This window comes from Populus nigra, chromosome 10 (genome assembly GCF_951802175.1).
Source record: "Populus nigra chromosome 10, ddPopNigr1.1, whole genome shotgun sequence".
Lineage (NCBI taxonomy): Eukaryota > Viridiplantae > Streptophyta > Magnoliopsida > Malpighiales > Salicaceae > Populus > Populus nigra.
In genome coordinates this window covers 8,206,465-8,233,761 of record NC_084861.1, presented here as the reverse complement: position 1 = coordinate 8,233,761, position 27,297 = coordinate 8,206,465, and the positions used below count along the sequence as shown (strand labels likewise).

The window sequence follows — 27,297 nt, the reverse complement described above, 5'->3', positions numbered from 1 at the left end:
TATTAGCTGAGCCTTAGCTACATATAACAGTATATCGGTCTCACAAACCCTAACATTCACCCCTCCCTATCTGTCTCCATCTTCCTCTGAAGCCCTAACCATGGCTTCACGCAGGCTTTTATCTTCTCTTCTCCGATCAACTTCTCGCCGATCTCTCTCCAAATCTACTCTATCAAATTCTCACCCTAAGCTCTCTGCATCATCCACGCGCCGCGCGTCACCTTACGGCTACCTTCTAAACCGCGCGGCTGAGTACGCAACCTCTGCAGCCGCCGCATCGCCTTCTTCACAACCGCCTCCTGCCAAATCGGAGGGAACGAAGGGGAAGATCATCGATGAGTTTACCGGCAAGGGTTCGATCGGGCATGTGTGTCAGGTTATTGGTGCCGTTGTGGATGTGAAGTTCGACGAGGGTTTGCCTCCGATTTTGACGGCGTTGGAGGTTCAGGGACACTCGATCCGGTTGGTCCTTGAAGTGGCGCAGCATTTGGGTGAGAGTGTTGTTAGGACTATTGCTATGGATGGTACTGAAGGTTTGATTAGAGGCCAGCCTGTGCTAAACACTGGGTCCCCAATTACTGTAAGAAAATTCGTTCAGTTTTTCTTATGTTGTGTTTGTTTTTCAATTTCATGGTATCTGATGAGAAATGCTGGGCTTTTATTGTCTTTCGATTTTCCTTTTAGAATGTGATGATCCATGTTAAGATGGGTTTTTCTTTTTATTGTAGATCTGGGTATTTGTTTGCTATGATTATTGCAGCGATAAAATTGGAATAGGGGTTTGTGGAAATAGAAAACTCTGGAAATTGGGATCCGTTTTCTTTCGTTCTTTTTTTTTGTTTGGTGTGATTCTATTTTTAGTGCAGGAATATGGGAAGGTTGAAAGGATATTTTTTTTTATGAAATAAAGGATATATTTGATTGGAAACCGGAAAAAAGGCTTGAATCTAATAGGTTCAATTGCGGATTTATATGTTACTGGATTTTATGTAACTGTTTAGTTTTTTTGGGTGATCTCTTTGATGTGGTGTTGATGTGGATCAAGGTTTTATTTGAAATATGATTGCTGACACTTGAAGGATAAATTTTTTAGTGCAGGCTAAGTTCAAAACTCTGATGCTTGGCTAGTGTATCTACCCCTTATGCATTGATGTTTCCTTTATAATGTTTTATTGTTTATTGCTCTGGTTTGTTATTGCGGGGTTTGTCTGTGGTTTTCAAGTAGGTATTATTTGTGCTATGTCTCTGTTAAAAGTTGCATATTCTAAGCTGATTTCTTTACTGGCATATGCTCTATAGGTGCCTGTGGGTAGGGCCACCCTTGGTCGTATCATCAATGTCATTGGAGAAGCCATTGACGAGAAGGGGGATCTCAGTAAGATATATGCAAACCTTAATCATTTGATCAGTATAGTATACTATTATGATGTGAAAATTTTCAACGACTATGTTTTAATCCCCATCAGAGACAGAGCACTACTTGCCTATTCATAGGGAGGCTCCTGCTTTTGTTGAGCAAGCAACTGAGCAACAGATCCTTGTTACCGGTATTAAGGTAACCGACATATATATAGGCTTATTTAGAATTGTAGTTGATGCCCAGGTTCTTATTTTTTTCATCCATTTTAAACAGGATGGATGTTGTTTTCATGTTTTCATGTGCTTCAACAGTCGAAACTTGATTCTAGCATTTGGAATTTATGCTCTCTTATTTCCTCCCTACAGGTTGTCGATCTCCTTGCACCATACCAAAGAGGAGGAAAGATTGGACTGTTTGGTGGTGCTGGTGTTGGAAAAACTGTGCTTATTATGGAACTTATCAACAATGTTGCAAAAGCTCATGGTTTGTTTGGCTCCTACAGTAATACAAAGTTTTTTTTTTCCACATTCTTATGATTTTTATGGTTTTCTGTGATCAGGTGGTTTCTCTGTCTTTGCTGGTGTTGGAGAACGTACCCGTGAGGGAAATGACTTGTACAGAGAAATGATTGAAAGTGGTGTCATTAAGCTAGGGGATCAGCAGGTCAGTGCAATTGGCCATTCATCTGTTTTTCTATTTTAATTTTCAAGTTAATACTTACTGAAATTTTGTAATTTGCCTCTCTTCATATCAGTCTGAGAGCAAATGTGCTCTTGTGTATGGTCAAATGAACGAGCCCCCTGGTGCTCGTGCTCGTGTTGGCCTCACTGGGCTTACTGTGGCTGAGCACTTCCGTGATGCTGAAGGGCAAGATGTGCTTCTCTTCATTGACAACATTTTCCGCTTTACCCAGGTAAAATTCAATGCCAATGGATTTCTTGCTGAAACATCTTAACTTGTTTCCTGTTGCTGAGTTACAAATCTTTTATTTTGCTCTTTGTTCTGCAGGCTAACTCAGAGGTGTCTGCATTGCTTGGTCGTATCCCATCTGCTGTCGGTTATCAGCCAACCTTGGCTACAGATCTTGGAGGTCTTCAAGAGCGGATTACAACAACTAAGAAAGGTTCTATTACTTCTGTCCAAGCTATTTATGTGCCTGCTGATGATTTGACAGATCCAGCTCCTGCCACAACCTTTGCTCACTTGGATGCCACAACTGTGCTGTCACGACAGGTATGGCTGTGTTTACTTGAAGTAGGCTAGCAGTCACAGCATTTGTGGTGCTAATATAAATCCTAATTGCTATATTGCCACTCCTATTGGACAGATTTCTGAGCTTGGTATCTATCCTGCTGTGGATCCCCTTGATTCTACATCTCGTATGCTCTCACCTCATATTTTGGGCGAGGACCACTATAACACTGCTCGTGGTGTGCAGAAGGTTCTTCAGAACTATAAGAATTTGCAAGATATTATTGCCATTTTGGGAATGGATGAGCTCAGTGAAGATGATAAGCTGACAGTTGCCCGTGCTCGTAAAATTCAGAGGTTCTTGAGCCAGCCCTTCCATGTTGCAGAAGTTTTCACTGGTGCTCCTGGAAAGTACGTCGAGTTGAAGGAGGGTGTAGAAAGCTTCCAGGTGCTTTTCCTTATCCTTGTCCTTTCTGCCCCTCTCTATCTGTGACACTTGCACAAACATGAACCCACAAGTTGGTCCTGTCTGTCAGATTTTCTTATATTGCATTTGCTTGGCTAGATGACATTTGCTGTCTGGTTGGGTTCTGCCACACTAATCATAGATTTAATTCGTTGGCAATTCTGTTTTTTGTATGGCAGGGTGTGTTGGACGGGAAATACGATGACCTTCCAGAGCAGTCATTTTACATGGTTGGCGGTATTGAGGAGGTTATTGCCAAGGCTGAAAAGATTTCCAAGGAATCTGCTACTGCTTAAACAGACCAACTTTTTTCTTCTTTTCTTCCCTTAAACTGATAATTGCAAAAATCAATAATTAAGGTGGTGCTGGTGATGCTAGCAACAAGATGTTCATTTTTTGAGATCAAATTTGTCAGGATTTGCAATTTCTGTTTTAATGTTGTTGCAGAGCGTGAAAGAGGAATAGAGCTGAGACCTGTCCAGCCAAGCCCCCCTTTCTCCGTGTTGCTTGAATGAGGGGGCAGCAGAGGGAGGTGGGCTTGTATATTTTTCCTTTATCAACTGTCAATTATCTCTTGAGAATCTTTCTGACAGCGTTTACGGATAATCCTGTTTTGAATATTGCAAAACTGGTTCAATTGAACGCACGTATTTCTACTTGTTCTAGTGTGGCTGGTACAATTTGTTTGGACAGGGCCTTTGACCGGAATAGTTTCTGGTTTTGGTAATCAGAAATTCTGTTTGCATCTTGATTATTCTGTAGTTTAGAGTTTATTGGTGAGTACTATACGATGATAGGCTCCTATAGTAGTTTGTCGTGGACCTGAGTTCTGTATATGTCCGCAACATTTGCCCAGGTTGACCGCGGGAATGATTTGGTTAAGGCAGTGAAAGGGCATCCTTTGAAATGTGTCTTCACCTATTTTTCATTGCGAACTCAATTTGAAAAATAAAAAACCTGTACATGTTACTCGCTGGCATCAAACGTCGTCTTATGAAAGTCTAGGTTTTGGTTTTGGCAACGAGATGGCTTGTATATATTCTACCCCTTACGTTTATGGAAAGTTAGTGTTTTGAGAATCTTGGAAATGTGCATCTATTATTTAAGATTTTATTACATGTGTAGCAAGAGGAAGCTTGGTTATTAATAAAAGCAAGGATTGGGCAAATGAAAGACGAGATTAAAGATTATGAAACCTTCGAACGAAATAAGCAGAAAACAAGTCACAGCTTTATGAGCTATGACCCCTGGGCTACATGACATGGTATGGGAGGTGAACCTTGTGACCTCTCAACTCGGGGCTTGATTTAGATGTTATTCGTGCTGTGGATTTTTTTATATATCAAAATAAATATTTTTTTAATAAAACTAAAACATCTTTTTAGATTTATAAAAAAAAATCACTTGATAACCTGTGGGTTTGTGTTTGTAATAAAAGTTCAATTTGATACATGGTTTGTGTTTTTTTTCCCTTGCCAAAATATGGTCGTGTGGTGGAGTTGTTTATGAAGAGAAAGTATCCTAAAAAATTATTTTATTATCAATTAAATTTCTATATTTTTTTTAAATTTAATCGATGCTAGAGAACGTCACCTCTCTATTTATCAATTGTTAGTTACATCCAATTTCCACGTTTTCATTAAATACTTCTATCTTGGATGCTAAATTAAAATTCAATTTATTATAAAATGATAATTTTAATATAGAATCATAATAAATTTCTTCTACTTTATTAGCCTTTATCTGTACTTTTTATACAAATTAGTTAGTTGAAATTTACTCTGAATTGTTGCTACTTAAAGACGGTTGAAGCTTATTTCAACGTTTGAAATAAAAGTGCTTGTTAGGAACTGTTTTGGCAACGTTGCTCGACCACAATTTTATATAAAAAAAATATTTTTTATATTTTTAGATTATTTTAATACTTATATAAAAAAATTAAAAAAATATTTTTTTAATATATTTTTTATTTTTTAAAAATAATCACTTCCATAGCAGAACCATAAAATTTTTAATTGCACCAAATATTTCATCTACCTCTCTACTTGGATTATATTTGGGCAGACTTGATAAGGTCAAAAGGTTTTGGACCTAATTGATATTTAAAATAATACTTTACGGGGTAAAGTATACTTTCCCTTTATCAAACTATACTGCAGCAGACAACAATTTCACGGGCCCACTACTTAGCATATATATTTACAGGATCACTCGAGGACATGACAAGTGGCAACTCACTCAAAACAATTCACCAACGGCGCATTTTATCAAACGCCACCTCTGCCACCTCTAGCGCCGCCAGCCTCTAGTGACCCAACCGACCGCTTCTCCCATAAACCACTGTAAAGTCTCTATCTCTCCTTCTACTCTTCTCTCTTTATCATCGCCTCTTCCACATGCGCACCATTGCCCTCCCCTCCTATCCATGACTATCCTACGCCGCCTAGCTCCTAACCACACACCTCAGACACCACCGCATGCGGCGTCTAGCCACGGTCGCCGCTGCAGTACGGCAAGACACAACAGTCTGGACACAAGCGCCTCTCTCCGGGATCGAACCAGCAGCCGAATCACTCTTCCACGTGAGAATCGTCGTTTTAGACTCTCCAGACCTCGCAGCGTCACACACACGTGCTGGACAGTACTTACAGCTACGCGTCCCCGACGTGGAGAAGCCATCGTTCCTGGCCATCGCCTCGCCGCCGTCCGACGCAGCTTCAAAAGGTGCGTTTGACTTTTTGGTGAAGAGCGTGGCTGGATCGACGGCAGAGCTGTTGTGCGGGCTTAAAAGAGGAGATGTGGTGGAATTGAGCCAAGCTATGGGTAGAGGTTTCGACATTGATCAAATTGAGCCTGCCGAGAAATTTCCCACGGTTCTGATTTTCGCCACTGGATCTGGTATCAGGTGCGATTTCTTTCCCTCCTTTTGTTTTTGATGCTCTCTTGATGAGAAATGAACCTGTGAATTTTGCTCATTTCTGCCAAAAAATTATTGTACACAAAAAATCTTAGTACTGCCAAAAAGTTTTTGTACACAAAAAATCTTAGTATGGAACATTAGTGCTATTCAGTTTCATGATCTTTTGCCTTCCATTGGATAACTTCTAACATTAGATGATGCAATTTGATAATTACTATATTGCATTTTGATATATTAACACAAGCATCATTTGCCATCTAAAGAAGAAGTTACACTTTCTTAGCCAAATCCTTGCCTGTTGTAAACCTGAAGTAGAAGTAGAGTGTGCCATTTAGCCAGTACTAGATGTTTCTTGTTTTGGCATTTAGCAACCTTGCTTCATTGCCATTGATTTCTTCAACATCTGAACTCTTAAGTATTCTTAATAGATGCTATTACTTTGTCAATTTTTGTACTATTTTCGTTCTTTTCTCTCCTGCAGTCCAATTCGATCTCTTATTGAGTCAGGTTTTAATGCTGATAAAAGATCTGATGTGAGGCTGTATTATGGGGCTAGAAACCTAAAGAGAATGGCTTACCAGGTTTGTTTGCTTTTTTCTCGTCTTTATGGCATACTGCTGTGGAATTGCTCTTTCTTGTCCAGTTGCTTTTGGTGGAATTGATTGAAGCTTGTGATTGTTCCTCCTATAGGATAGGTTTAAAGACTGGGAGTCTTCTGGTGTTAAGATCGTGCCAGTGTTATCACAATCAGATGATAATTGGACTGGTGAAAGTAACTATGTACAGGTAGATTGTGCAGACTTGCTTTTTAAGATTGTTGATCTGGGAAAATCATATTAACATCTATTCATATCATTGGTTTTTCAGGCTGCTTTTTCCAGGGCCAAGCAAATTTATAGTCCTACAGGCACTGGTGCTGTTCTCTGTGGGCAGAAACAGATGACTGAGGTTTGTTATAAGCCTTCATTTATTTGTCTTTGGTTATGTTTTCTCATAATGTTTCCTGCATTTATAATTCCTAAAAATACGTTGTTCATTCATTTGCCATGTTACTCATGATCTAACTTTGGGCATTACTTGCAAATTATAAATTAGGAAACTGGTCTAGATTATTAAGTGCATGCTTCGCCTTGCATCAGCGTGGAATTTTTCCTCATTTCATCAAATCATTGCAAGTTAATGCAGATGGTATATGATGTATGGAAAAAATCTTCATTATATGCCAGAGCATGCTGCAACTTCTTTTGGGTTTATTTCTTGATTGGATTTCTCATTTTATTAATCATGCCATCCCACAATTTACACTCTTTCTCCAACCTCTCTTTCTTTCTTTTGAAGCATTTATGCTTGACACTTGAAACAATTGATGACCTCAACTAACTGCACGGGGAGTGAATTGTTGAGACGATGAGGAAAATAAAACGAAAGTGTAGATCCCAATAAGCATAGATGATGGTTGTTATTTTTTGGGAGGTTGATACTTAGCAAGTGTGGAGACTCCCTTCCAAAACCAAGAGTCACCATGTGAGAAGCACAGTTTTAAGTTTGTTAATGAGTAGTTATCCATTCCTCAAGCAGGGGTTCTGGGCTCTGAGGTCCCGCCTTAGACATTTACTTAGAGCTGTTTGTCCCTTCTGCTAGGGAGCAGTTGCATAAGACATCAATCATCTGAACGAGTTTGCAATGGTTTAGCTACTGGCCTAGTTGTGTTCTAATACTAAAACAGCTATTCATGGTGAGGAGATTGATTGAGTAAAATGGCCAGAAAGCATCAGTGCTTTGAACTGAAAGGACAAGGTTAATAATATAAGACGTTATTGAAGGCAGCAAAATTGTTGATAAATGTTTTCATAGCTTTTGAATGAGTGACAATTTGCAGGCCCAGCTTGGCCTACTAGGGTAAGGGGAGCTGCTTGATATACTTTTTGAGAATCATTCTGTCACAATAAGAATATATGGTGCGTATTGATTTTGCATAAATAGCTATGGGTTTGATGAGGGTTTGGATTATTGCCTCTGGAAATACTATTCTTGCAAAACTAGTAATTGTTGGTGAGTTGAGAATTTTTTTCTTGTATTATTGTAAGCAAACTGTTCTGTCGAGGAGATATCCATTCTACACTAATTCAAATGACATAGTAATGCTGTTGATGTGCACAATTTGATGTTGTCTAGTGGTTTGTTTATCTAGTGAATGCAACGTCAATCCCATTTTTAGTGTCATTATTGTCCAGATTTACACGAGTAATAACATTTATGTTGATTGCACTTTGCAGGAAATAACATCAATTCTTGTATCAGATGGAGTCTCAAGTGAGAAAATTCTGAAGAACTTCTGAAAATTATAGACGAGGTTCATCCCGTTGTATTTATTTTGGAGCAACAATTGATAGTGATTCTTTATTCCCACTGCTGAGGATAAAATGTGCCACTCGGCTAATAAAACCAATTTTGGAATTTTGAGCATCTTCATTGTTTGTTGAAATTGACAAATTGTAACTGCTAGCAGATAAGTTACAGGATCCACACCTCTTGTTTTTAAACCCCTTATTTTTTTATGACAGAATCCCGAGTCATCTTGAATGATCCAGATTAGGACTTTCTGATGTGAGTTTTTATGAAACTGCCGCCTCCAGTTCCAAAGATCGGGAATTTTATGAGCAAATACACTCCAGGAACTTGTCTTTTTAAGACCGATGTACTGGAGAAATTTTCCTTTATATGGTAAAGATTTACAATATCAACTTCGTTACGAGGGATGCCAGGTTACCCATTCCCATATTTTACTATATCTCATAGACGAATTCTTGAGCAGTAGTCTTGGTTTTCCTCAGGTGTCTGGATCATCTGCCTAGCAAATGACCCCGTTTCTGCTTTTTGCCTATGGGCGTCATACTGATGAAGGAAAAGAAACAAGTTATCTGAAACTAGTTAATGGACAGTCAATTTTACCATGTAATTGTTATCACAAGTTGCTGATGAGAGTAGAATGGGAGACTGAAAACCGGCGTCCATCTTTGGAAACCTAAAAGATGGTACACAACGGCCCTCTAGAATCATCCATCACAAAACCTGAAAATATGACGCTGCCTAACGGGCTAGTGCAAAGCAAGATTTACAAACGGCAAGGACGAAGCATGAAAGACTGGCACGAGAATTGTTGATCAGATAATTTGAATTGTGTTTGAATATAAGATTAAAAAAAATGGCAATTGCAGGCGTCTAACAATTTCAGTGCAAATCACAGCAAGTTTTTATCCACGATTAAGTTTCGTGCTCCTCCAAATTGAACAAACCAAAAAAAAACACGGATTTTTGGCAGAAAAGGATCTAGGCAATTCTGAACACTATAACATTAAAATTGTTCTAGACCACCATTGTGTCTGCTTGCCCTGCATGATTTCCGTTGTTCTCTTCCGCATGCTGGTGAGAATGATCTTCATCTTTTCGATGCAAATGGTGATTTTTCTCATCATCAGAGTGATGGTGTTTGTGCTTGTCATGGTTGCGTCGATGATGACCAGATTTCTTGTGCCTTGACAGTTTGTCTGCTTCTTCAACATTGTCATCTGATGACTTTCCTAAAGATCTGCTCCTTCGGTCATGCCCAAGCCCATCAGAATCCGACGACCTTGAATCCATGCTATGTGATCTTTGATGACGCTTATTATGCTTTGCATGACTAGTCCTGTGTTCATCGCTTGAGGAACCTGAATCATATGACTCAGACCGGCGATGGTGGCATTTGTGATGCTTTGAATGAGCTCTCCTCCTGATAGCACCATTGTCTTCATCACTTGAAGAATCTGAAGCACTAGATTCTGATTGCCGTCGTCGTTTGTGATGCTTTGATCGGCTTCTCCTCTTGACAGCTTCATCATCATGGCTTGAAGAATCATTATCACTAGAATCTGATCTTGAATTGCGATGATGCCTGTGTCTTCTATGTTTTCTCTTTCTCCTCTCTTCTTCAGAATCAGACTGGAATTCATCACTTGACACTGAGGACTGTCTCCTTGACTTTTGCTTGGGTTTCTTTTCCCTCCTCTTCTCATTCTCACTTGAATCAGAGTGGAAGTGCTTCCGATGCTTCTTGTGAGTTCTCTTCCTACTCTTTCTCCCATCACTGATGTCACTATCGCTATCAGTATCCGAGTTTGATACAGATCTTCTTTTATGCTTTGCAGGCCTTTGCTTCCTAACTTTGGCTTCAGCATCAGCCTTCGCCTTTGCAGCAGCTTCTAACTTCTGCTCCCATTTCAAAGGGGCTTCTTTCCTCTCCAAAGCTCTCTTCTTTTTTTCCTCTACCAACTGGATGAACTTCTTGCAGTCCATTTATATATAAAACCAATTCAATATCTGCATCCCGGTACGATGATGACCAGAAGTACATCTCAAAGAAGAGAAAAAACAATGTTAGTTCTTCCATCACCAACATAAGCTTAAAAGGAAAACACGATGGTCAGAAAAGCAAATGGGACTGTTTTTGTTTTCAGTACAGGGCTGCTACAAGACTGTAAATGATAAAACAGCAATTATAACAATTTGTAGTTACCCATGCAATTGTTAAGAACTAAAAGCATATGAACTGAATGTTTGTAGAAATGGACCAATAATTAATGCATGTTCACGATTAAAAAAATATAAGCTGTTAGCAGATTAGTGGTGCTTAGAAACAAGCAACATATATTAAGAATTATGAAAGATAATAACCCAAAACAATGTATGCCATCAGGAAAATTTGATTGAACTTTCTTACCTTATGCGCAGAAAAGGAATGCCTCCTTCAAACCCAGGGCTATTAGCTCTCCACAACAGTAAGAAAAGCAAGTCTACATGGTTACCAAAAAACAACTAAATCAGTAACAGAAAACTAAACTTTAGAAGCAGACTAAGACTCAAATTGCAGAAAGAGAATGGGAGAGTTTCCAATTTTTAAACATTCAAAAAAAGTGATCCTTGCAATACGTAGTTATTTCTTTTTTTCATGGAAAGACATTTCCTGAGCACAAATACGCATGTACACACAAGAACATAAACCTTCAACAGCTTTCTATACATTTCTGACCGAATCAAGAAAATTACATCAATGAAACCAATTATTGTATATTGTAGTTATTAAAGAAGTCTTCTACTGATCCCTATCCATTTAAATTAAATAAAAAAATAAGAAAACCACATTTGAAACTGAAATGTGATGGTTATAGCCATTACAAAGGGGACAAAGAACGCTATCATCATAGATTACTTGAAACTAAATGCTGAAGCCAGAACGATACATTCCTGGGCCAAGTTAAAACAACCATCGATAGTTCATTTCCCATTCACTCAGTCCGCTCAATAGTTTATTTCCCATATACCCAGTCTGCTCCTTTCCCCCTTTTACACACATTTGTTCACTTTTCTGCAAAGGAAATGACTGCTCAACAGGGGACTACCTCAGAAGCCTAAATTAATTGTTCATCATTAACCTACATGAATCTTTAGAAACTAAGTAATCAAGATCGACGGCTAACATTTTTATCGGCTGCAAGAACCCTGGATCATAGACATTCGACAAAAAGAACAGATAATACTAGATTTACAAGATCAAACAAATGGGTTCAACTAGCAAATAAAAGATAAATAGAGAAGGGAAAGGATCATGGGGAAAGATAAAACAACCAAGACCAAAACCTAAGCCCTAAAATAATACATTACCGATGAAGTGAAAGAAAAATGAATCGCTGAATCCGTGAAGAATACCTTGAGAAATATTAAGATCAGAACGAATGATAAGAAGCTTTCCGATTGGTATTAGCTTCTTCTCCCCGCCTCGCCTCAACTAGCTGCTTCTTTCTTTCTTTTTCCTGTTTGCTTGACCTTTCAAGTTCAACTGAGGCGGCATGCCAATTTAACGCGCTCTCTCTCTTTCTAGAATGATCTTACATGTGCGGGCTGTATAGCAAGTGGAGTCGGCATGCGCACGCCACTTCACTCGTGTGAGACGCGTGCCCCTCTCTTTCGGACACGTACAGTGACTCTCTCTCAATTTTTCAATTGATACAGCGGACACGGTGATCCAAATCTTTTTTCCGTGCACTAACCATCTATATTTTTTATTCATGATAAAACTCACTAAAATTCAAAGCGAATTATAGACCAGAGAAAAATAGAAATTAGAAAACAAAAATAAAATGTGTATGCAGTGATGACGTCACAAATCATTTTTTCGAGAAAAACAGAAAAAATAGAAAGCTAGAATTGAAAAAATATATATTTTCGATTAGAAAACGACCTCAACAACCTTTTCACCTATCAATCAATGCTTGACTAGCATGTTCCTTTGGACAAAAGTAGTTGCTAGAAATATATATATTTCTTACAAATTCATTTAGATTGAGTTGGGGAGCATTTGAAGAAAAAAAATTATCTCCAAACTTTTGATTCCAATCCATCCATGCTGATGAATTTCTAAGAAAAAGGTTTCTATATTTGGTATCAAAACTTATAATATTATAATTAAGAGCATGTTTGTTTTTAAAATCATAAAAAAACCTAATTTAAAGTAAAAAAATCATTTTTCAAATCGTTTTTAAACAAAAAAATATTATTTAAGTGACCCAAATAAAATAGAGAGGCTAGTCCGAGCAAACTAGAGATGAGCAATCTGTTTGGGTTGGGCAAGTGGGTTGTAGCTTTTTTTTAGTGTTTGTTTGGTATTGTAACAACAATTATTTTTTAAAATATTTTTTTATTTAGAAATACAATAAAATAATATTTTTTAAAAAATATTTTTAATATCATCACATTAAAATAATATAAAATCAAAGAAAAAACAGGTACTAAAAACAAGCTATAACCCGCTTGGTCAACCTAGGCAAATTGTTCATTTTCAATTTGCTTGGGCTAGCATCTCCATTTTGTTTTGGTCACTTAAATAATGTTTTTTATGCTTAAAAAAAATCTTTTTACTTTGAATTAGGTTTTTTTATAGTTTCTTTTGAATATGAATCAAATTAAAAAATATATATTATAAGATGAGATTGAAGGATAAAATTAAAAATAAATAAAACTTTTACAGATGAATCATAAAAAGAATAAAAATTTAAACAAACAATAATTAAAGTTGAAATATCAATAATAAAAATGACAAATCTAGAAATTTTAAGGGGAAAAAAGAGAAATAAAAAAAATCTCTTAGGTAACAAATTATTCCATTACTACTAACATGCGTTGCTTATACAAGAAAATAATGTGGCAATAATTTCAATGATATGATAAAAAATATTTTTAATTACTTTGAAGTGTTGCTTATGTCGTTCAAAATATGTATCAATATCATTTTCTATTTAAATAATTTTTAATGTTTACTAAAACATAAAATTGCACTCATTTTACCTTACCTAGTAATAACAAAAAAAAAAAAACATTAAAAAGACTATAAAACTGTTAAGCATAATGTGTGTATATGAAAGAATAAAGAGTTAATTTGATATTGTGATAATAATTGTTATTAAAATAATTTTTGTTTAAAAATATATTAAAATAATATATATTTTTTATTTTTTAAAATTTATTTTTTATACTAGTAAATAAAAAAAATCAGAAAATATATAAAAATAAATTTAATTTCTTTACAAATAATTTTAAAATACAAAAAGAAACGTGTACATCCGATGAAACGGTCCACGTAATTAGTTTACTTTGCTAAGAAGGGAAAAAAAAAAGCGAAAAGCAAAATCAGCATAGTCAATGAATTAGACTCGCTTCTCAAAACACCCTTCCTCGACTGGACAGACAAATTCCCCAGATTTGCAGCTCCATCACCACCATGGCTGGCCAATCCTCATCCACATCTACGGCCACTAACATCATGCTAGCAATTCACGAGAAAAAGACAACCTCCCTCGACCTCTACCGTCCTCTCCGCAACTACATCTCCATGTTTTACTCCGAACGCGAAGCTCAAAACCTCGAAGACGATCTCCAAACCGTCAAACAGTACCGTTCCGATCTTGAACGCCAACCCGACCCGTCCCCTACTTCCCGCCGCGACCTCCTCCAAAAATACTTTAAAGCCCTCTGTTTAATCGAAACCCGATTCCCAATCTCCCCCGACAGCGATCACATCAATACGGTCACGTTTGTCTGGTACGATGCGTTTAAGCAAAAACAGAAAGCGTCGCAACAGAATATTCATTTAGAGAAGGCTGCTGTGCTTTTTAATTTGGGTGCCGTTTATAGTCAGATGGGGTTGTCGTTTGATCGGGCCACGGTGGAGGGGAGGAGACAGGCGATTCATGCGTTTATTGCTGCCGCTGGATCGTTTGCTTTCTTGAGAGATAATGCGGCAACGAAAGCGTCAATGGGGACGAGTACGACGGTTGATTTGTCTGTCGAGTGTGTTGGGATGTTGGAGAGGTTGATGCTTGCACAAGCGCAGGAGTGTGTTTTTGAGAATACTATTGCTAAAGGGAGTACGCCGGGTGTTTGTGCCAAGATTTCTCGGCAGGTCAGTCTAATTTTGTTTTTATTTATTATTGGTTAGATCAAATACATATGCGATCACTGCAAGTGAATTTTTGTAATCGACTTGTTTAGTGCTAAGAATTTTGGATTTTTTTTAGTGTCCTGGTGGTGAATTCGCATGGAAGTTTCTAAGGGTAAACTTAAGAGGACTTGTGATTACTGAAAAGTTTGTAAATCTAGCTGATTTGTAATGAATTGATGATGAATTTGTTATATTTGTCATGGCTCGGGATGCTGTACTCTGTTTTCTATCTGGAAATGTGGATGTCATTGAGTTGGGAATAGAACATTTATGGATTTCTGGTGGTTTGATTGTATTTTCCTTGTAAATGGTGTGAGTTTGTGTCTTAGTTATTCTGGGTCTTTTTTGGTGACTGTTTGCATTTGTTTTGATAATGGCTGTGATGTAGGTTGGGTTGTACTACGAGGAAGCTTTAGCAGCACTGAATGTTGCATCTCTAAAAGATCATTTTGACAAGGGTTGGATTGCCCATGTCCAACTAAAAGCAGCTCTGTTCTATGCGGAAGCCTGTTACCGGTATAGTTTGGAGCTTCATGAGAAAGAAGAAATTGCAGAAGAAATTGCACGGTTGAAGAGTGCGTCTAGTACATTAGCAGAGGTGAAGAAAAGTTCAAGGGGGGCTGCAGCACAGATTCTGGATGCAATTAGCAAGCTGGAAGCTAATATCAACCGCAATCTGGACAGGGCTGTCAAGGAAAATGATAGAGTTTACCTCATGAGGGTTCCTTCCCCTAGTTCCTTACCCCCTCTCCCAGCATTTTCCATGGTAAAGATCATGCCAATGAACGAGGTACTTGATGCCAGCAAGGAAAAGATGTTTGCTAGTCTTGTTCCAGACAGCAGTGCAAAAGCTCTTTCAAGGTACACTGAAATGGTCGATGATATTATCAGGACACAAGCTGAAAAATTGCAACAAGGGAGTGAGCTAACTCGAGTGAGGCTCAAAGAAATGGACCTGCCAGATTCAATTCTTTCTTTGGAAGGAAACTTTACGCTTCCAACAGATCTTAAAGAAGATGTGGAAGCAGTGCAAATTAGTGGGGGCCCAGCTGGCCTTGAAGCTGAGTTACAGCAACTTATGGATTTGAGGAGGGTAAACCATGAATTGCTGGTTCAGACCGAGGAACTTTTGCAGAAGGAAGCAACAGAAGATGCCCAATTTAGAAGTCAATTTGGGACACGGTGGACTAGGCCCCAGTCCAGCACTTTGACAAAGAACTTGCAGGATAGATTAAATAGGTTTGCAGCCAATTTAAAACAAGCTGCAGATAGCGATGCCAGAATTGAGCGCTCAGTGAGGGATCATTCTGCACTCATGTCAATTCTTGATCGCCGACCGGTATGTCTTTTGAACTGCATTTGTTATTTGCCTGTGTAACATAATTTTTTTTTAACATGTATCAGTTTTACTCTTGCTATGACCTAGGGTTTATTGGGTATCAATAATGCTCCCGTTGTTATTTATGAAAATGGTTGCATTCATGTACTTGTGTGGTGGGAAATCAATCATTTGAATAATAGAGCCATATGCATCAAAAGCATTCATTGTTTGTTACCTTTTCTTGATTTTTCTTGTGCTGAAAAACTTGGTCATGATCTTTGAAGAATAGAGATGCTCTATTCTGTGGAGGAATCTTATATCTGTTTTGCTCTCATCAGATAGAATCTGCACTTCCAACTTTAGCTAGGCCAATAATGTCTTTGGATGCTAATGAAGATGCTATAGTGGGGGCCTTGAAGCAGAGCTTGGTATGTATCTTCTTTCTAAACTTTTTGTTTTTCAAAATAATTTGGTGTTGCATTGTTGAGTTGGCGTTTCCTTTTCCCTGATGAACTCAACTCAACCCCTGCCTCTCTAACAATGAAAATAAGTAGAAAAATGAACTGAATGCTTTTCTGTTGCTGCATCTTCTTTCTCTAGTTGTTTTTCTTTTTTACTCCTCATCCATAGCTTATGTTATGGTTGGTTTCCCTTGACAATTCTTGAGTAGGTCTTAGTAATCTGATATATATTTCAGTTTTGCTGGGATGCTCTTGACAGCTGGTTTGGTAAGAACATGTTATTTTGTGCCATCATCAACATTATCAAGCTTTGACGAAGAAGGGATTCTTTAGGCATGGCTAGTTTACAAGCTGGCAGGAATAATTGCATAAAACAATTTACATCTATAACTCCTTAGACTTAGCTTTACATTCCTTTACCTGTTTGGATACATAACTACTAGTCTTAATGTTGAAGGACCTTGACAAATTTTGAGGTCATTGCTGACAATGGAATCCTGATCCTATAGAAGGAAGGGCAGTTGGTTGTGGAATTGCCTAATCATTGTCATTGGCAAGTGGAGAAAAAATTTCCTAGTATTTTGGCATGTTTAATCCTAGCCATTGTATTTAAAACAAATTTTAAATATGATATAATCTAGAGACATAAATGACAGTTAAAACTTCAATATACGAGCAACATATTGCAGAAGATAGTTTTAGACTGAATTATTGGCAAAGCAAGCTAAAGAATATTGTAACCAGGTCCTTGATGAATTCCATTTTTGTAATTTTAATAGGAATTACTTTCAACTAAAAAATTGTGAGTGTATATGTCTTCTCATTTATGCAGAGGCAACTGGAGACTCTTGGGGCCCAACGAGCTGGTCTCGAGGACATGCTCAAAGAGATGAAACGGAAGGTGAGATTAAATATCTAGTGATTCTGGTCCTTGGTTACTTCTATATTTTGGAAGAATCTGAGAAAACCAGAATAATTTTGACACATGAGGATGCACAAATCTCACTCTCTTGTACTCTGTTCTTCTTTTTTTCCCTTTGTGTTTTGTTTTCTCTTCTTCTGGTGAGCATGTTTATTAGGCTATATTACATGTATGGTTTCAGGATGATGTCCTGCCAAAGCTGATGACATCCACTGGGTCCTATGAAGATCTTTTCAGGAAAGAGATAGCAAAATATGATCCCATCCGTGAAGACATTGCACAAAATATTGAGGCGCAAGAACAGTTGTTGCTGCAAATTCAGGTGTATTTCTTTTACTCAGTACTCTTTTGGAACTAGTTTCTGGTCTCTCTTTGAGATCAGGATATCTTCTTTTATCTTTCTTGATGTTTTTAAGACGAGTATAGCCTACCTACTTAAAAAAACTTACAACAACTACAAGAATGTGCGTCATTTATTTAGACCGGTTTTGCCCAAGCTTTGTTGCATATGCTGGTAACTGAAGCTGTTCAACGTTTACCTAACAGTGGCTAACACGGATTGCATTTTGAGGGGCAATATGTATTGAGACTGTTTATTTTTGCTGCTAATTTTAACAAATGAGTTGACTAAATTAGCTGGCAATGGCTGCATCCCCTTTGTAGCCCAAAATCGACAATAAAAAAGAGTCTACTATCACAATGATAGGATGCTGTTTAAATCAGCATGTATAAATAAACTTGTTTTTCCTAAATTCATTCAGTTATTACTGAAGTTGACCAGTAATTTTTTTTTGCACTTAGGTTTCAATGTGCTGAAAACAATTCAGCACTCACTTGTCAATCTGTTTTCTGAATTCTTAGCCTGTTATGAAGCAAATTTTGGTTCCTAAAATTATAGATTATCCTTGTTTACAGGCTCAAAATGAAGAGTTTTCTGCTGTCTTCAATCTTGAAGATTACAAAGGTAGTGTTTTTTTTTTTGTATAACTGTTGTTTCAATACTGCCTGAACAGGTTTCTTGAATGGGAATGCTTATTATACATGTATTTGATCCACATGTTGATTTCCTTTGTGTGTAAATACTGCAGAGTTTATATTTCCACTATTCTGCTTATTTTGCTCCTGTAGAAAATTGGAACACAATCATTCTAGAAAACTTTCTTGTATATTCTATCAAACTATTGTTACAAAAAAATTTCTAGACTTCTAAGAAAAAGAAATGAAGATTTTAATTTCTTGATAATACTTGATTAGTTTCTATCCCTAGGTGTTCTGATGATATGTTTTTTTTTCTGAAGGTGGCTAGTTTATCTTGAACTGAGAGACCATGTTCTTTTTCTAGTACCGGGCTTGACCTTTACATGCTTAGTGTAAATGAAATGCATGCTCTTTTGACACAAATCTCCCTCTAAATTTGTCTCAGCATCTCGTGAGAAGTGTTATAAGCAAATACAAGCTGCCATAGCCAAGTATCGAGAAATAAAGGAGAACATCAACGAGGGATTGAAGTTTTATGTTACTCTTCAGGTAAATCCTTCCTTGCTGCTTATATCTGGGCTGTTCGGGATGTAAACTCCTGAACTTATGATCAAGTAGACATGCTCACTTCTTTTAAGTGCCTACTGCAATTTTTCCCCTTTCTCCTTGTATGCTTTTGAATTTACACCCTTGTGTCCATGCTTTTCCGTTGTACTCAGACACTATGTATTATATTTTATGGATATTTAAATAGTTTAGCTGGGTTACATGCCTAGGGCTGATATAAGAAACATAATGGTTGAAACAGGACGCCATCACCAATATCAAACAGCAGTGCAGTGATTTTGTGATGACCAGAAATATCCAGTGTCGAGAAATGATTGAAGATGTGCAAAGACAAATGGCTGGACTAAGTTTTCAAGATCGTAAGAACACAGGCTCGTACAGCTATCCTGCAGTAAACCAGCCCCATCAGACTCCAAGATCCAGTTCGCAGCCTCCATCAGATCCTCAAAATGTTCCACATCCTCGCTCCCAAACATCGTACTACCAGCCTCATGAGCAATCTACAATGCCTGCTTATGCCCACCCTCCATCCCCTTATACAACACCACAACAACCACCTCCCTATCATATCCCCCCCGCTCCTGGTGCTCCTTACCCACCCCCACAGGTTCAACAACCAACAAGCCAGGAGTATGGCCAGCCTGCCTATCCAGGGTGGCGGGGCCCATATTACAATGCCCATGGACAACAATCTGGATCTCTCCCTAGGCCTCCTTACACTATTCCAGGTCCATACCCTCCTCACCAAGGCTACTATAAACAATAGTTCTCTTTTGACTTGATAATTTGATGATCTATTGTGTGTTACTTTTGTTGCTTGATCTCAACCTTGGTGGAATAGATTGGATTTAGTCACAGCATTTGGTTCCAAGGCATAACAATCGTGAATAGCCATTGGCTTTGAATAATCTCTGTATGTGCGTTGCATGGTTCCTGTTCATGTTATGCATATGTATAGCTTGTTAACTTAAAAATATGGAGGTGATGCAGTACAAAGAGAAGTTTTCATTAATTTGTTTGTAATTTTACAAATTCATTTTTAATACTTTTATGCAATTTGGGAACTTGATCTGCTTTTTGGGTTGGCTAATGTGGGAACGTGCTTCTAAGCCATTTCATCAATATTCCACAACCAGGAGTATAGATTGAATATTACAAGGTTGGATATTCAACACAATCAAATGTCTAAACAAGCATTCACATGTTAAGTGTGCATACTAGCCTTTCCTCTATTGTTTAGCAGTTACTATTGTAACTTGGAGTATGATTATTAGGATTTGTTTTCTTTCCCATTTAATTTGGAAATCCTGTTTCGTATGGCATGCTGATACATCTATATAAGCACGCACAACATGTTAGTTTGTGATTTAACCACTAAAACATTTGAGCTGTGAATTCCAAAAATTCTAGTTTCTTGTGTATTCAGGAATGCCCCCTTGCGGGTCTTGACGAGTTTAAGGGGCTTTCCTGTTGTATTCTTTCTCCTTGTTCTATACCTAATATGGAACTTTGTGCAATAACAGAAGTTAGCTCACTTTCACAGAAGTTTTAATGTGGTGTTTAGAGTTGCCACTACGAAAACACTCATGTTTACACCCAACAGGTATTCAAACTATATGTGGGTTCTTGGGTTCTTGCGCTGCAATATGCATATTTAAGAATAGACATTGATACCCGCATCCATTTACCTGAGAGTTCTTAATACATATTCCTGGGGAATCAGTGGATTGATTTTCAGACGCCTGCCCAGCCGTGCCCCTCGCAGCTATGATTAGAAAATGGCAGGCTACCAAATTCAGAAAAGAGTAGAAAAATAATCCACGGATACCCAAGGAGGCAAAACCTGCCAGTTTAGTTCAATATTCCTGTTCTTGGGCATTTTAACCTCAACTGCATTAGAGATTCGCAGTATCGTTAAACTCAACCTCACTTCGCTTGCAACTCCAGTCTCTTTCTTTTCCGTCTCGCTTTTGTTCGTCCTGTATTAAGGTTACTCAAGCTATCTTAATTTTTCCTGCCACATCATATGGATATTCAAAGGAAGACGGTGTCCGAATCTTGACTCAAAATCAATTTTTCCATCAAGACCTGAACATCGGGGCGTCCACGTATTCTGTATTAGATAAAGACCATTTTAACCGAGTGGTTCTGCAGCAGGATACAGAAAATAAAGATCATATATCTCACAGTATACTCACTCAAAAACTATTTTATTGAATCAACTAACTCAAACCATTCAAAGCAACTCTTACAAATTATCTATTTTGGATTCATAAACGGCAGCTTTTTTTTTTTTTTTTATCACCGTAACACAATCCACAGATGCTTGCCAAAGATAACCCGCATAAGCATTTTTCTTCTCTTTTAACAACATATTACCATTAAAATATTCAAATATTGACGCCCTTTGGAAGAACAAGTCAACAAACGAGTCTTCTATAGGCAGGTAGCTAGGATCTGAGAAGAGGCAAGATTCAACAAATTTCTCCAAGTAGCGGTCAAACAGCTCATCGATGATCTCACTTCCAAAACGTTCCGAGATGGATCCTTCAAGAGCTGCTCTAATATCCAACGTGGACTTCTTGTTGTTTGACCTGGTTGGCTTTGGGCGACCCAATTGCTCCATTGCACAATTAATAAAGGTCCTTTCCTGAAACGCCAAAAAAGAAGAAGAAAATTAGAGGATATAAATGCAAGTGAAAAAAATCTCTAAACCACACATTAGGAGTTAGGATCAATCAACAACATTGTTTTATAAATTTTATACTAAGCATGATTTTGATCAATTCGAGCAAATTTGGTAGCCTTCTCAGCTAAATTTATGCAAAATAAAACAGCTTGAGCGTTCCTTTGAGACTGAAATAAGATCATCACACTTCCTATCTCATATGATTACATATAATTTATTTTCTTAGAAAAATAACAGCTAAGATGTTTGTCATGGAAAGACAATCCAGAAAAACTGGACATGAAAACAAGAAACATTAGCTTGGGGCAAAATGATCACACGCCAAAACAGGACCAAAAATGTTAAGAAACATGAAAACTACAAAAAGCAATCCATAAAGGCAACCATCACAAAACTATCATGCACCGTGCTCGTGTTTTCTGTTTCATCAATTTTGTCTTTGCTTTCTCCAGTCCTAGCTAGCCCAGCAGCAGCCACCTTTAATACTAGATCAACACTTCCTTTCTAGCTAGCTAGCAAGCAACATGGAGAAGCTATTTCTCATGCTTCTCCTCCTCTCGTCCTGTTCGTTGTTTGTCTCCTCCGCCAATATATCTGCAATTTTCATATTTGGAGACTCCATCTTTGATGCTGGGAACAATCACTTCAACAAGAACTGCTCCGCTCAGGCCGATTTTCCACCTTATGGATCAAGTTTTTTCCACCGTCCCACCGGGAGGTTCACTAATGGCAGAACAGTAGCTGACTTCATTTGTGAGTTATACGTATTAATCTTTCTTCTTCTTCTTCTTCTTCTCCCCCACGGGCAGTTTTCTGTAAATAATAATGATAATTATAATAATAAATAGGCAGCAGTTATGATAATAATAATGACTTCATTTGTGAGTTATATGAATTAAATGCTATTTTCTTCAGATCTCAGTAGCAGCAATAGAATCCAACACCTCATTCCGTATCTTCTAAAAGAGTAACACTAGACTAAACATCTATTAATTCGTGATTTATTTAGATGGAGTCTTAGTATTCAAACCAGGCCAGCAACATGCTGAGCACATACCCCTGCATAGCTTTTTAACTGATAATTTTGTATCAATTTATTTCTTCTCGCTTAAATAATTTTTTCAATTAATATATATTTTCTCGAAATTGAAGCACAATTTCTGGGGATCGAGTTCCAAAAGCCCTTCCTCGAGGCACAACTTGCAGTTGTGAATGGAAGCAGGAAGGACTATCCATCGAATGGCATCAACTTTGCAAGTGCTGGCAGCGGTGTTTTGCAGGCAACAAACCCGGACTGGGTAAGAAATTCTAATATAAAACTTCGACTGGTCAATTTGAGTGGCCAGTGTGATCTTTACTGGTAAATTTTATCGGCCTAGCTTATCTGCTGCCATTCGTTGAGGGCAGCAGTGATGGTGAACATGCCTTTGGTGTGAAGTTATGCATACAAAACAACTTGAAAGCAGCCAAAATAGCTTAGAATGAACTCTAGCTGTGACGCAAACATGAAGCATGGGAATTCTGTCATAGTTTAAAGACCTCATCACCTTAACACACACACACACACACAAAAAAAAAAGCAAAAATAACGAATGACGCATGAAAAACTGCATATGACCACACGTTGCATGACTCGGAATTGACACACGTGACACTATGTGATTTAGCTCTTGTCTTTTCACTTTTGAATTCCAAACGTATATTTTTGAAAACAGTTTAGAATTATTAAAAAAATATTTTTAGTATTCACTTTCAGTGCTAGTTGATCCTACATGGTGGTGACATTTTGATTATAAGATGACAGGGAGTGATATCAATCCAGCAGCAGCTGCGACAATTTCAAGCACTGGTACAGCAAAATCAGATTGACAAAGACCTGGTCCAAAAATCCCTGTTCCTTGTGGAATCAGGATCCAATGACATTTTCAACTATTTCCTCCCTTATGGCACCCCAACTCTTGATCCTGGTGCCTTCGTGCAAGCCATGTTAACTGAAGTTGGGGATTTGATCGACCAAATTTACAAGCTTGGTGCTCGCCGCATTGCTCTATTTTCACTAGGCCCTGTTGGGTGTATTCCAGCAAGGGCCCTCTTGCCAGGCGCACCGGTTGATAAATGTTTTGGAAAGATGAATTTGATGGTCAAGAAATATAACAAGGGATTGGAGAGCTTGGTCAATGATATGCCCATTAAATACCCTGGTGCAGTAGGTGTCTTTGGTGCTGTTTATGATACTGTACAGAGATTTCGAGCTATTCCAGCACAATATCGTAATTCATCAGCTGGCTCTCAAAACCATAAACAAAATCATTAAATATATAGTCAAATAATAGTGATGACTCATTTTTAATTTTATTTCACAGGCTTCTCTGATGTAACTAATGCATGCTGTGGTGATGGAACTCTTGGAGGATTGCTACAATGTGGCAGGGAAGGCTACAAGATTTGTCCAAACCCTAATGCGTTCTTGTTCTGGGATTATTTTCATCCAACCGAACATACTTACATGCTCATCTCCAAGGCACTGTGGGGTGGGAAAAACTCAAGAATCAGGCCAGTCAATTTAAAGACTCTAGCCAGCACACCTTGATACGTGTCCCTTTTTAAAACAGAAAAAAAAATAAAAAAAAATCTTTTTGATGAAGTTGCACACGAAAGCATTACTTGATGTGTTGAGAAATTTCGCCTGTGGATTATGTGATCATCGTACAGCTCTTTATATCTCCCTTGAATCTATCTATTGTTTCTGATTCCATGCTTCGGAATGGACTCACAAATTCTGCCGTCAAATACCGCAAGGTTACGTTCTAGATTGTTGATTTTCTCAAAGAAAAATCAAAGATGTCGCTGTCTATACGCATCGAATATTAATGGTATGTGACCAGATCAGTTCTAATTTAATTGACTCCCTATATAAAAAAAAATTGAAAAAAACAACATATTTTTTTTCCACAAAAGTAAAAACTGTTTTGATAAGAAAGTCCAGACCATAGCTTTAAACGAAAAACATTTAAAAAAAACCAGCATATTCCCAGACAGGATTCAAGTTGATTAACTGCAGACTTCGCGATAACCAGTCACAGAGGGCGAACCATTCATTTGGGGGTCTAATTTTGTCTACGACATATTACTTCTGTATAAAGTGCACAGCACCCCTTGTCATTATTGGTTGTAACGCTCGGCACCATTTCTAACATGTATGCCTTGCCCCATCAAGTTTTATAGTTTTGAAACCAATCTGCCATGTAGGTCGATTTGAGATTTGACTTATTTGAAGCTGAAATAAAAAAAGTTAAAAACTCGATTAATCTTATGAGCTGACCTGATTGATTCGGTAAAATTTGATAAAAAATCTAATTTTAATCTATTAACTATTTATTTTTTTAATTAAAATAATATCATTTTAATTTTTTTAAAAAATAAAATTGACTCGGATAAACAGGTCAAAATTTAATAATTCAATTAAAATTTATAATTTAAATTTTAAACCGGATCAGCTATCAAGCCGGTTTAAAAACTCTGGCAAATTGTTGCAAGTGTGCCAAATTTCAAAACCAGATTCGGTGAAGATTTAATGCATGCACTTCAATTTCCGTTCTCTAGTCCTACAGTAACGGTAGCTGTGTCTTTGCCTCCAAATTTTTATTAACTTAGCTGAACATAGTAAAAATCAAATAGAGTGGGCGTCCGAAAATTGAATTATAATATCCACTTGTCACGGCGGTTTTAAGCGTCAACTATTTCCCGACAAAACTATAGAAGTGGAAAATCACCCAACGTTGTTCAGGAGTTAGGGATTGAAGTCAATATAATATAATGTAACGGAGTTTCAATTAAAATCATTATTTTTTAAAGTGTATTTGAGATTATTTTTTAAAATATTTTTTATTTAAAAATATATTAAAATTATATATTTTTATTTTTAAAAAATTATTTTTAATATCAGCGCATCAAAATAATTTAAAAATACTAAAAATATATTAATTAAAAATAAAAAAATTAAAAATTCTTTATAAAACATTACTTTTAAAACCTAAAAACAAATAAGATAATATATATATATTCCTCGAAAATTGAAAATAGATTCAATGTAATGTAAACACAAAGTTATGCTCAGAGAAAGGAGAGAGGGCCCAGGACAGGGACAACCCGGGTTCCCATAGTAGACTTTGTTTCATCTGTGTTGATGAGGAAGCCAGCTGGTCCTTTTCCTTTCCCTTTTCTTATCAATGACAATACATACACGCAGTGTGTGTGTGTGTCTATATATACATACATACATATATATATATATATGCATGCGCGTGTGTATGCAAGTACGTAAGCGTGTGAGAATCAACGACACGCATGCATTTATAACATTTAACATTTTTAATTACAATTTTATTTTATTTTCGCGGAGGACAAATGCGCATTAATGTAAATGTAAGTTATGAACGAAGTTACTTTACTGTACATGTACACTTACGGAACGTTTAGAAACGTCGCTGCGGCTGCGTTCTTAAAAAATTTAAAATTTTTTTATTTATTAAAATTTAATATGATTTGTATGTTTTGTATTCTTTTGATGTGCTGATATCAAAAATAATTTTTAAAAAATAAAAAAACATTATTGACATGGATTTTGGCACGAAAAGTTATTTGAAAAGCACGCACAACCACACTGTTAAACACGCTCTTAGAGTTTGTTAGGTATAGTTATAGTTGTTGTTTTTTTTAAGTATTTTTTATATAAAAATAAATTAAAATAATATATTTTTTATTTTTTAAAATTTATTTTTTACATAAAAAAAATATAAAAATAATAATTTAAAACAAAATAAAAATATTCAAATATTTTTAAAACATAAAATCAATCACGCTGTTAATTAAAAAAAAATGGTATGCCATATAGAAAGAATTTTTTGCTATCTCAGATGCAAGATTCTGACCTTGTAGCTAGTGAAATATGGTCACAAAAGCACATCCTTGCCATTTTGAAGGGGTCTAGGTCCCACGCGCAATTACCAGCCAAGCCAAGACTGAGAGAGAACCATTAGAACCTTCGCATCCTTTCCTCGCATTCGTCTTTCTTACAAAACAATCCAGCACAACTTCCACGCCTTTGCATACTTAATATATATTTTTTTTCCATAGAGTAATTATCCTGCCATTGGCTCTTCTATTCCCTGTGTACCTATAAAGCCCACAATTTCCCTCGCATTTTTTTCCTCAACGAACTCTTAACCAATTTCATTTCTTCTCTTAAACCGAAAGAAATCACTCTGGTCTCTATCTTGTATTACTTTGATCGCCTCTTCTCAATATGGGCAACTATATTTCATGCACTTTAGCAACGCCTTTGATCAAGAGCTCCAAGGCTGCAAGGGTTGTTTTCCCAGCAGGTGAAGTTAGGCAGTTCAACGAGCCCGTGAAAGCAGCAGAGCTCATGTTAGAGTGCCCAAACTTCTTCCTAGCAAACTCACAATCTCTTCACATTGGCAGGAGGTTCTCTGCCCTTAGCGCTGATGAAGAGCTGGAATTTGGCAACGTTTACCTTATGTTTCCAATGAAAAGAGTTTTTTCTACTGTCACGGCTGCTGACATGGCTGTTTTCTTCATGGCTGCAAATTCTGCTGCTAGGAGAATATCTGGAGGAAATAATATAACTAGGGTCTTGCCGGAATCCGGTGGTGATCAGAACGATCGAGAAAGCCCAAAGGGAAGTGAAAATGGAGCAGCAAGATTGAGTCTGGAAGAAGTTGAGGGGTTTCCGTTGCCAGAATACAAGTATAGGCTATCTAGTTGTAGATCAAGGAAGCCTATGTTAGAAACTATAAATGAAGAACCTGTTCGTTCAAGATGAATAGTAGCTAAATAAATTAATTTTTTTAGTTTGATAACTCTTAA

The 27,297-nt window shown here is 37.2% G+C and overlaps 6 protein-coding genes across 7 annotated transcripts; 5 read left to right on the top strand and 1 right to left on the bottom strand.

Moving 5' to 3' along the window:
- On the top strand, nt 1–3,675 carry LOC133704621 (ATP synthase subunit beta, mitochondrial-like). Its single transcript, XM_062129500.1, has 9 exons — nt 1–580; nt 1,300–1,375; nt 1,467–1,555; nt 1,726–1,843; nt 1,920–2,023; nt 2,115–2,273; nt 2,369–2,593; nt 2,688–2,999; nt 3,197–3,675. The coding sequence occupies exons 1-9, from the start codon at nt 101–103 to the stop codon at nt 3,311–3,313; spliced, it is 1,680 nt and encodes a 559-aa protein (XP_061985484.1). The 5' UTR covers nt 1–100; the 3' UTR covers nt 3,314–3,675.
- A 1,544-nt stretch (nt 3,676–5,219) lies between these two features.
- On the top strand, nt 5,220–8,527 carry LOC133705336 (fruit protein pKIWI502-like). Its single transcript, XM_062130471.1, is given in 6 exon segments — nt 5,220–5,474; nt 5,476–5,922; nt 6,419–6,518; nt 6,628–6,723; nt 6,805–6,885; nt 8,214–8,527. Coding segments are annotated over 6 exon segments (819 nt in total). The 5' UTR covers nt 5,220–5,442; the 3' UTR covers nt 8,277–8,527.
- A 567-nt stretch (nt 8,528–9,094) lies between these two features.
- On the bottom strand, nt 9,095–11,842 carry LOC133705335 (uncharacterized). 2 transcript variants are annotated; one of them, XM_062130469.1, is made up of 3 exons: nt 11,683–11,842; nt 10,697–10,769; nt 9,095–10,330 (listed from the first exon to the last, which is right to left on the bottom strand). In XM_062130469.1, exon 3 carries the CDS (start codon nt 10,270–10,272, stop codon nt 9,304–9,306), a length of 969 nt encoding a protein of 322 aa, XP_061986453.1. In that variant the 5' UTR covers nt 10,273–10,330; nt 10,697–10,769; nt 11,683–11,842; the 3' UTR covers nt 9,095–9,303. The 2 variants fall into 2 exon arrangements, with proteins under 2 accessions (XP_061986453.1, XP_061986454.1); XM_062130470.1 differs by having other exon boundaries at nt 9,095–10,296.
- Nucleotides 11,843–13,636: 1,794 nt separating this feature from the next.
- LOC133704313 (vacuolar-sorting protein BRO1-like) lies at nt 13,637–19,731 on the top strand. The gene is made up of 8 exons (XM_062129110.1): nt 13,637–14,431; nt 14,859–15,809; nt 16,130–16,219; nt 17,085–17,153; nt 17,356–17,496; nt 18,090–18,138; nt 18,598–18,701; nt 18,961–19,731. The coding sequence occupies exons 1-8, from the start codon at nt 13,751–13,753 to the stop codon at nt 19,483–19,485; spliced, it is 2,610 nt and encodes an 869-aa protein (XP_061985094.1). The 5' UTR covers nt 13,637–13,750; the 3' UTR covers nt 19,486–19,731.
- A 2,183-nt stretch (nt 19,732–21,914) lies between these two features.
- LOC133704424 (GDSL esterase/lipase 6) lies at nt 21,915–24,129 on the top strand. The gene is made up of 4 exons (XM_062129240.1): nt 21,915–22,161; nt 22,561–22,706; nt 23,213–23,678; nt 23,772–24,129. Exons 1-4 carry the CDS (start codon nt 21,933–21,935, stop codon nt 23,996–23,998), a joined length of 1,068 nt encoding a protein of 355 aa, XP_061985224.1. The 5' UTR covers nt 21,915–21,932; the 3' UTR covers nt 23,999–24,129.
- Nucleotides 24,130–26,542: 2,413 nt separating this feature from the next.
- LOC133704213 (uncharacterized) lies at nt 26,543–27,297 on the top strand. The gene has a single exon (XM_062128996.1). The coding sequence runs from the start codon at nt 26,714–26,716 to the stop codon at nt 27,251–27,253; it is 540 nt and encodes a 179-aa protein (XP_061984980.1). The 5' UTR covers nt 26,543–26,713; the 3' UTR covers nt 27,254–27,297.

Excerpts from the sequence above, each read along its gene's own strand:
- LOC133704621 (XM_062129500.1), top strand. The coding sequence starts at position 101 with ATGGCTTCACGCAGGCTTTTATCTTCTCTTCTCCGATCAACTTCTCGC. Across the intron at positions 1,376-1,466 it reads TGACGAGAAGGGGGATCTCA|AGACAGAGCACTACTTGCCT; the intron begins GTAAGATATATG and ends AATCCCCATCAG. Across the intron at positions 1,556-1,725 it reads TCCTTGTTACCGGTATTAAG|GTTGTCGATCTCCTTGCACC; the intron begins GTAACCGACATA and ends TCCTCCCTACAG.
- LOC133705335 (XM_062130469.1), bottom strand. The coding sequence starts at position 10,272 with ATGGACTGCAAGAAGTTCATCCAGTTGGTAGAGGAAAAAAAGAAGAGA.
- LOC133704424 (XM_062129240.1), top strand. The coding sequence starts at position 21,933 with ATGGAGAAGCTATTTCTCATGCTTCTCCTCCTCTCGTCCTGTTCGTTG. Across the intron at positions 22,162-22,560 it reads AACAGTAGCTGACTTCATTT|CACAATTTCTGGGGATCGAG; the intron begins GTGAGTTATACG and ends TCGAAATTGAAG. Across the intron at positions 23,679-23,771 it reads AGCTATTCCAGCACAATATC|GCTTCTCTGATGTAACTAAT; the intron begins GTAATTCATCAG and ends TTTATTTCACAG.
- LOC133704313 (XM_062129110.1), top strand. The coding sequence starts at position 13,751 with ATGGCTGGCCAATCCTCATCCACATCTACGGCCACTAACATCATGCTA. Across the intron at positions 17,154-17,355 it reads TCAAAGAGATGAAACGGAAG|GATGATGTCCTGCCAAAGCT; the intron begins GTGAGATTAAAT and ends GTATGGTTTCAG. Across the intron at positions 18,139-18,597 it reads CAATCTTGAAGATTACAAAG|CATCTCGTGAGAAGTGTTAT; the intron begins GTAGTGTTTTTT and ends AATTTGTCTCAG.
- LOC133704213 (XM_062128996.1), top strand. The coding sequence starts at position 26,714 with ATGGGCAACTATATTTCATGCACTTTAGCAACGCCTTTGATCAAGAGC.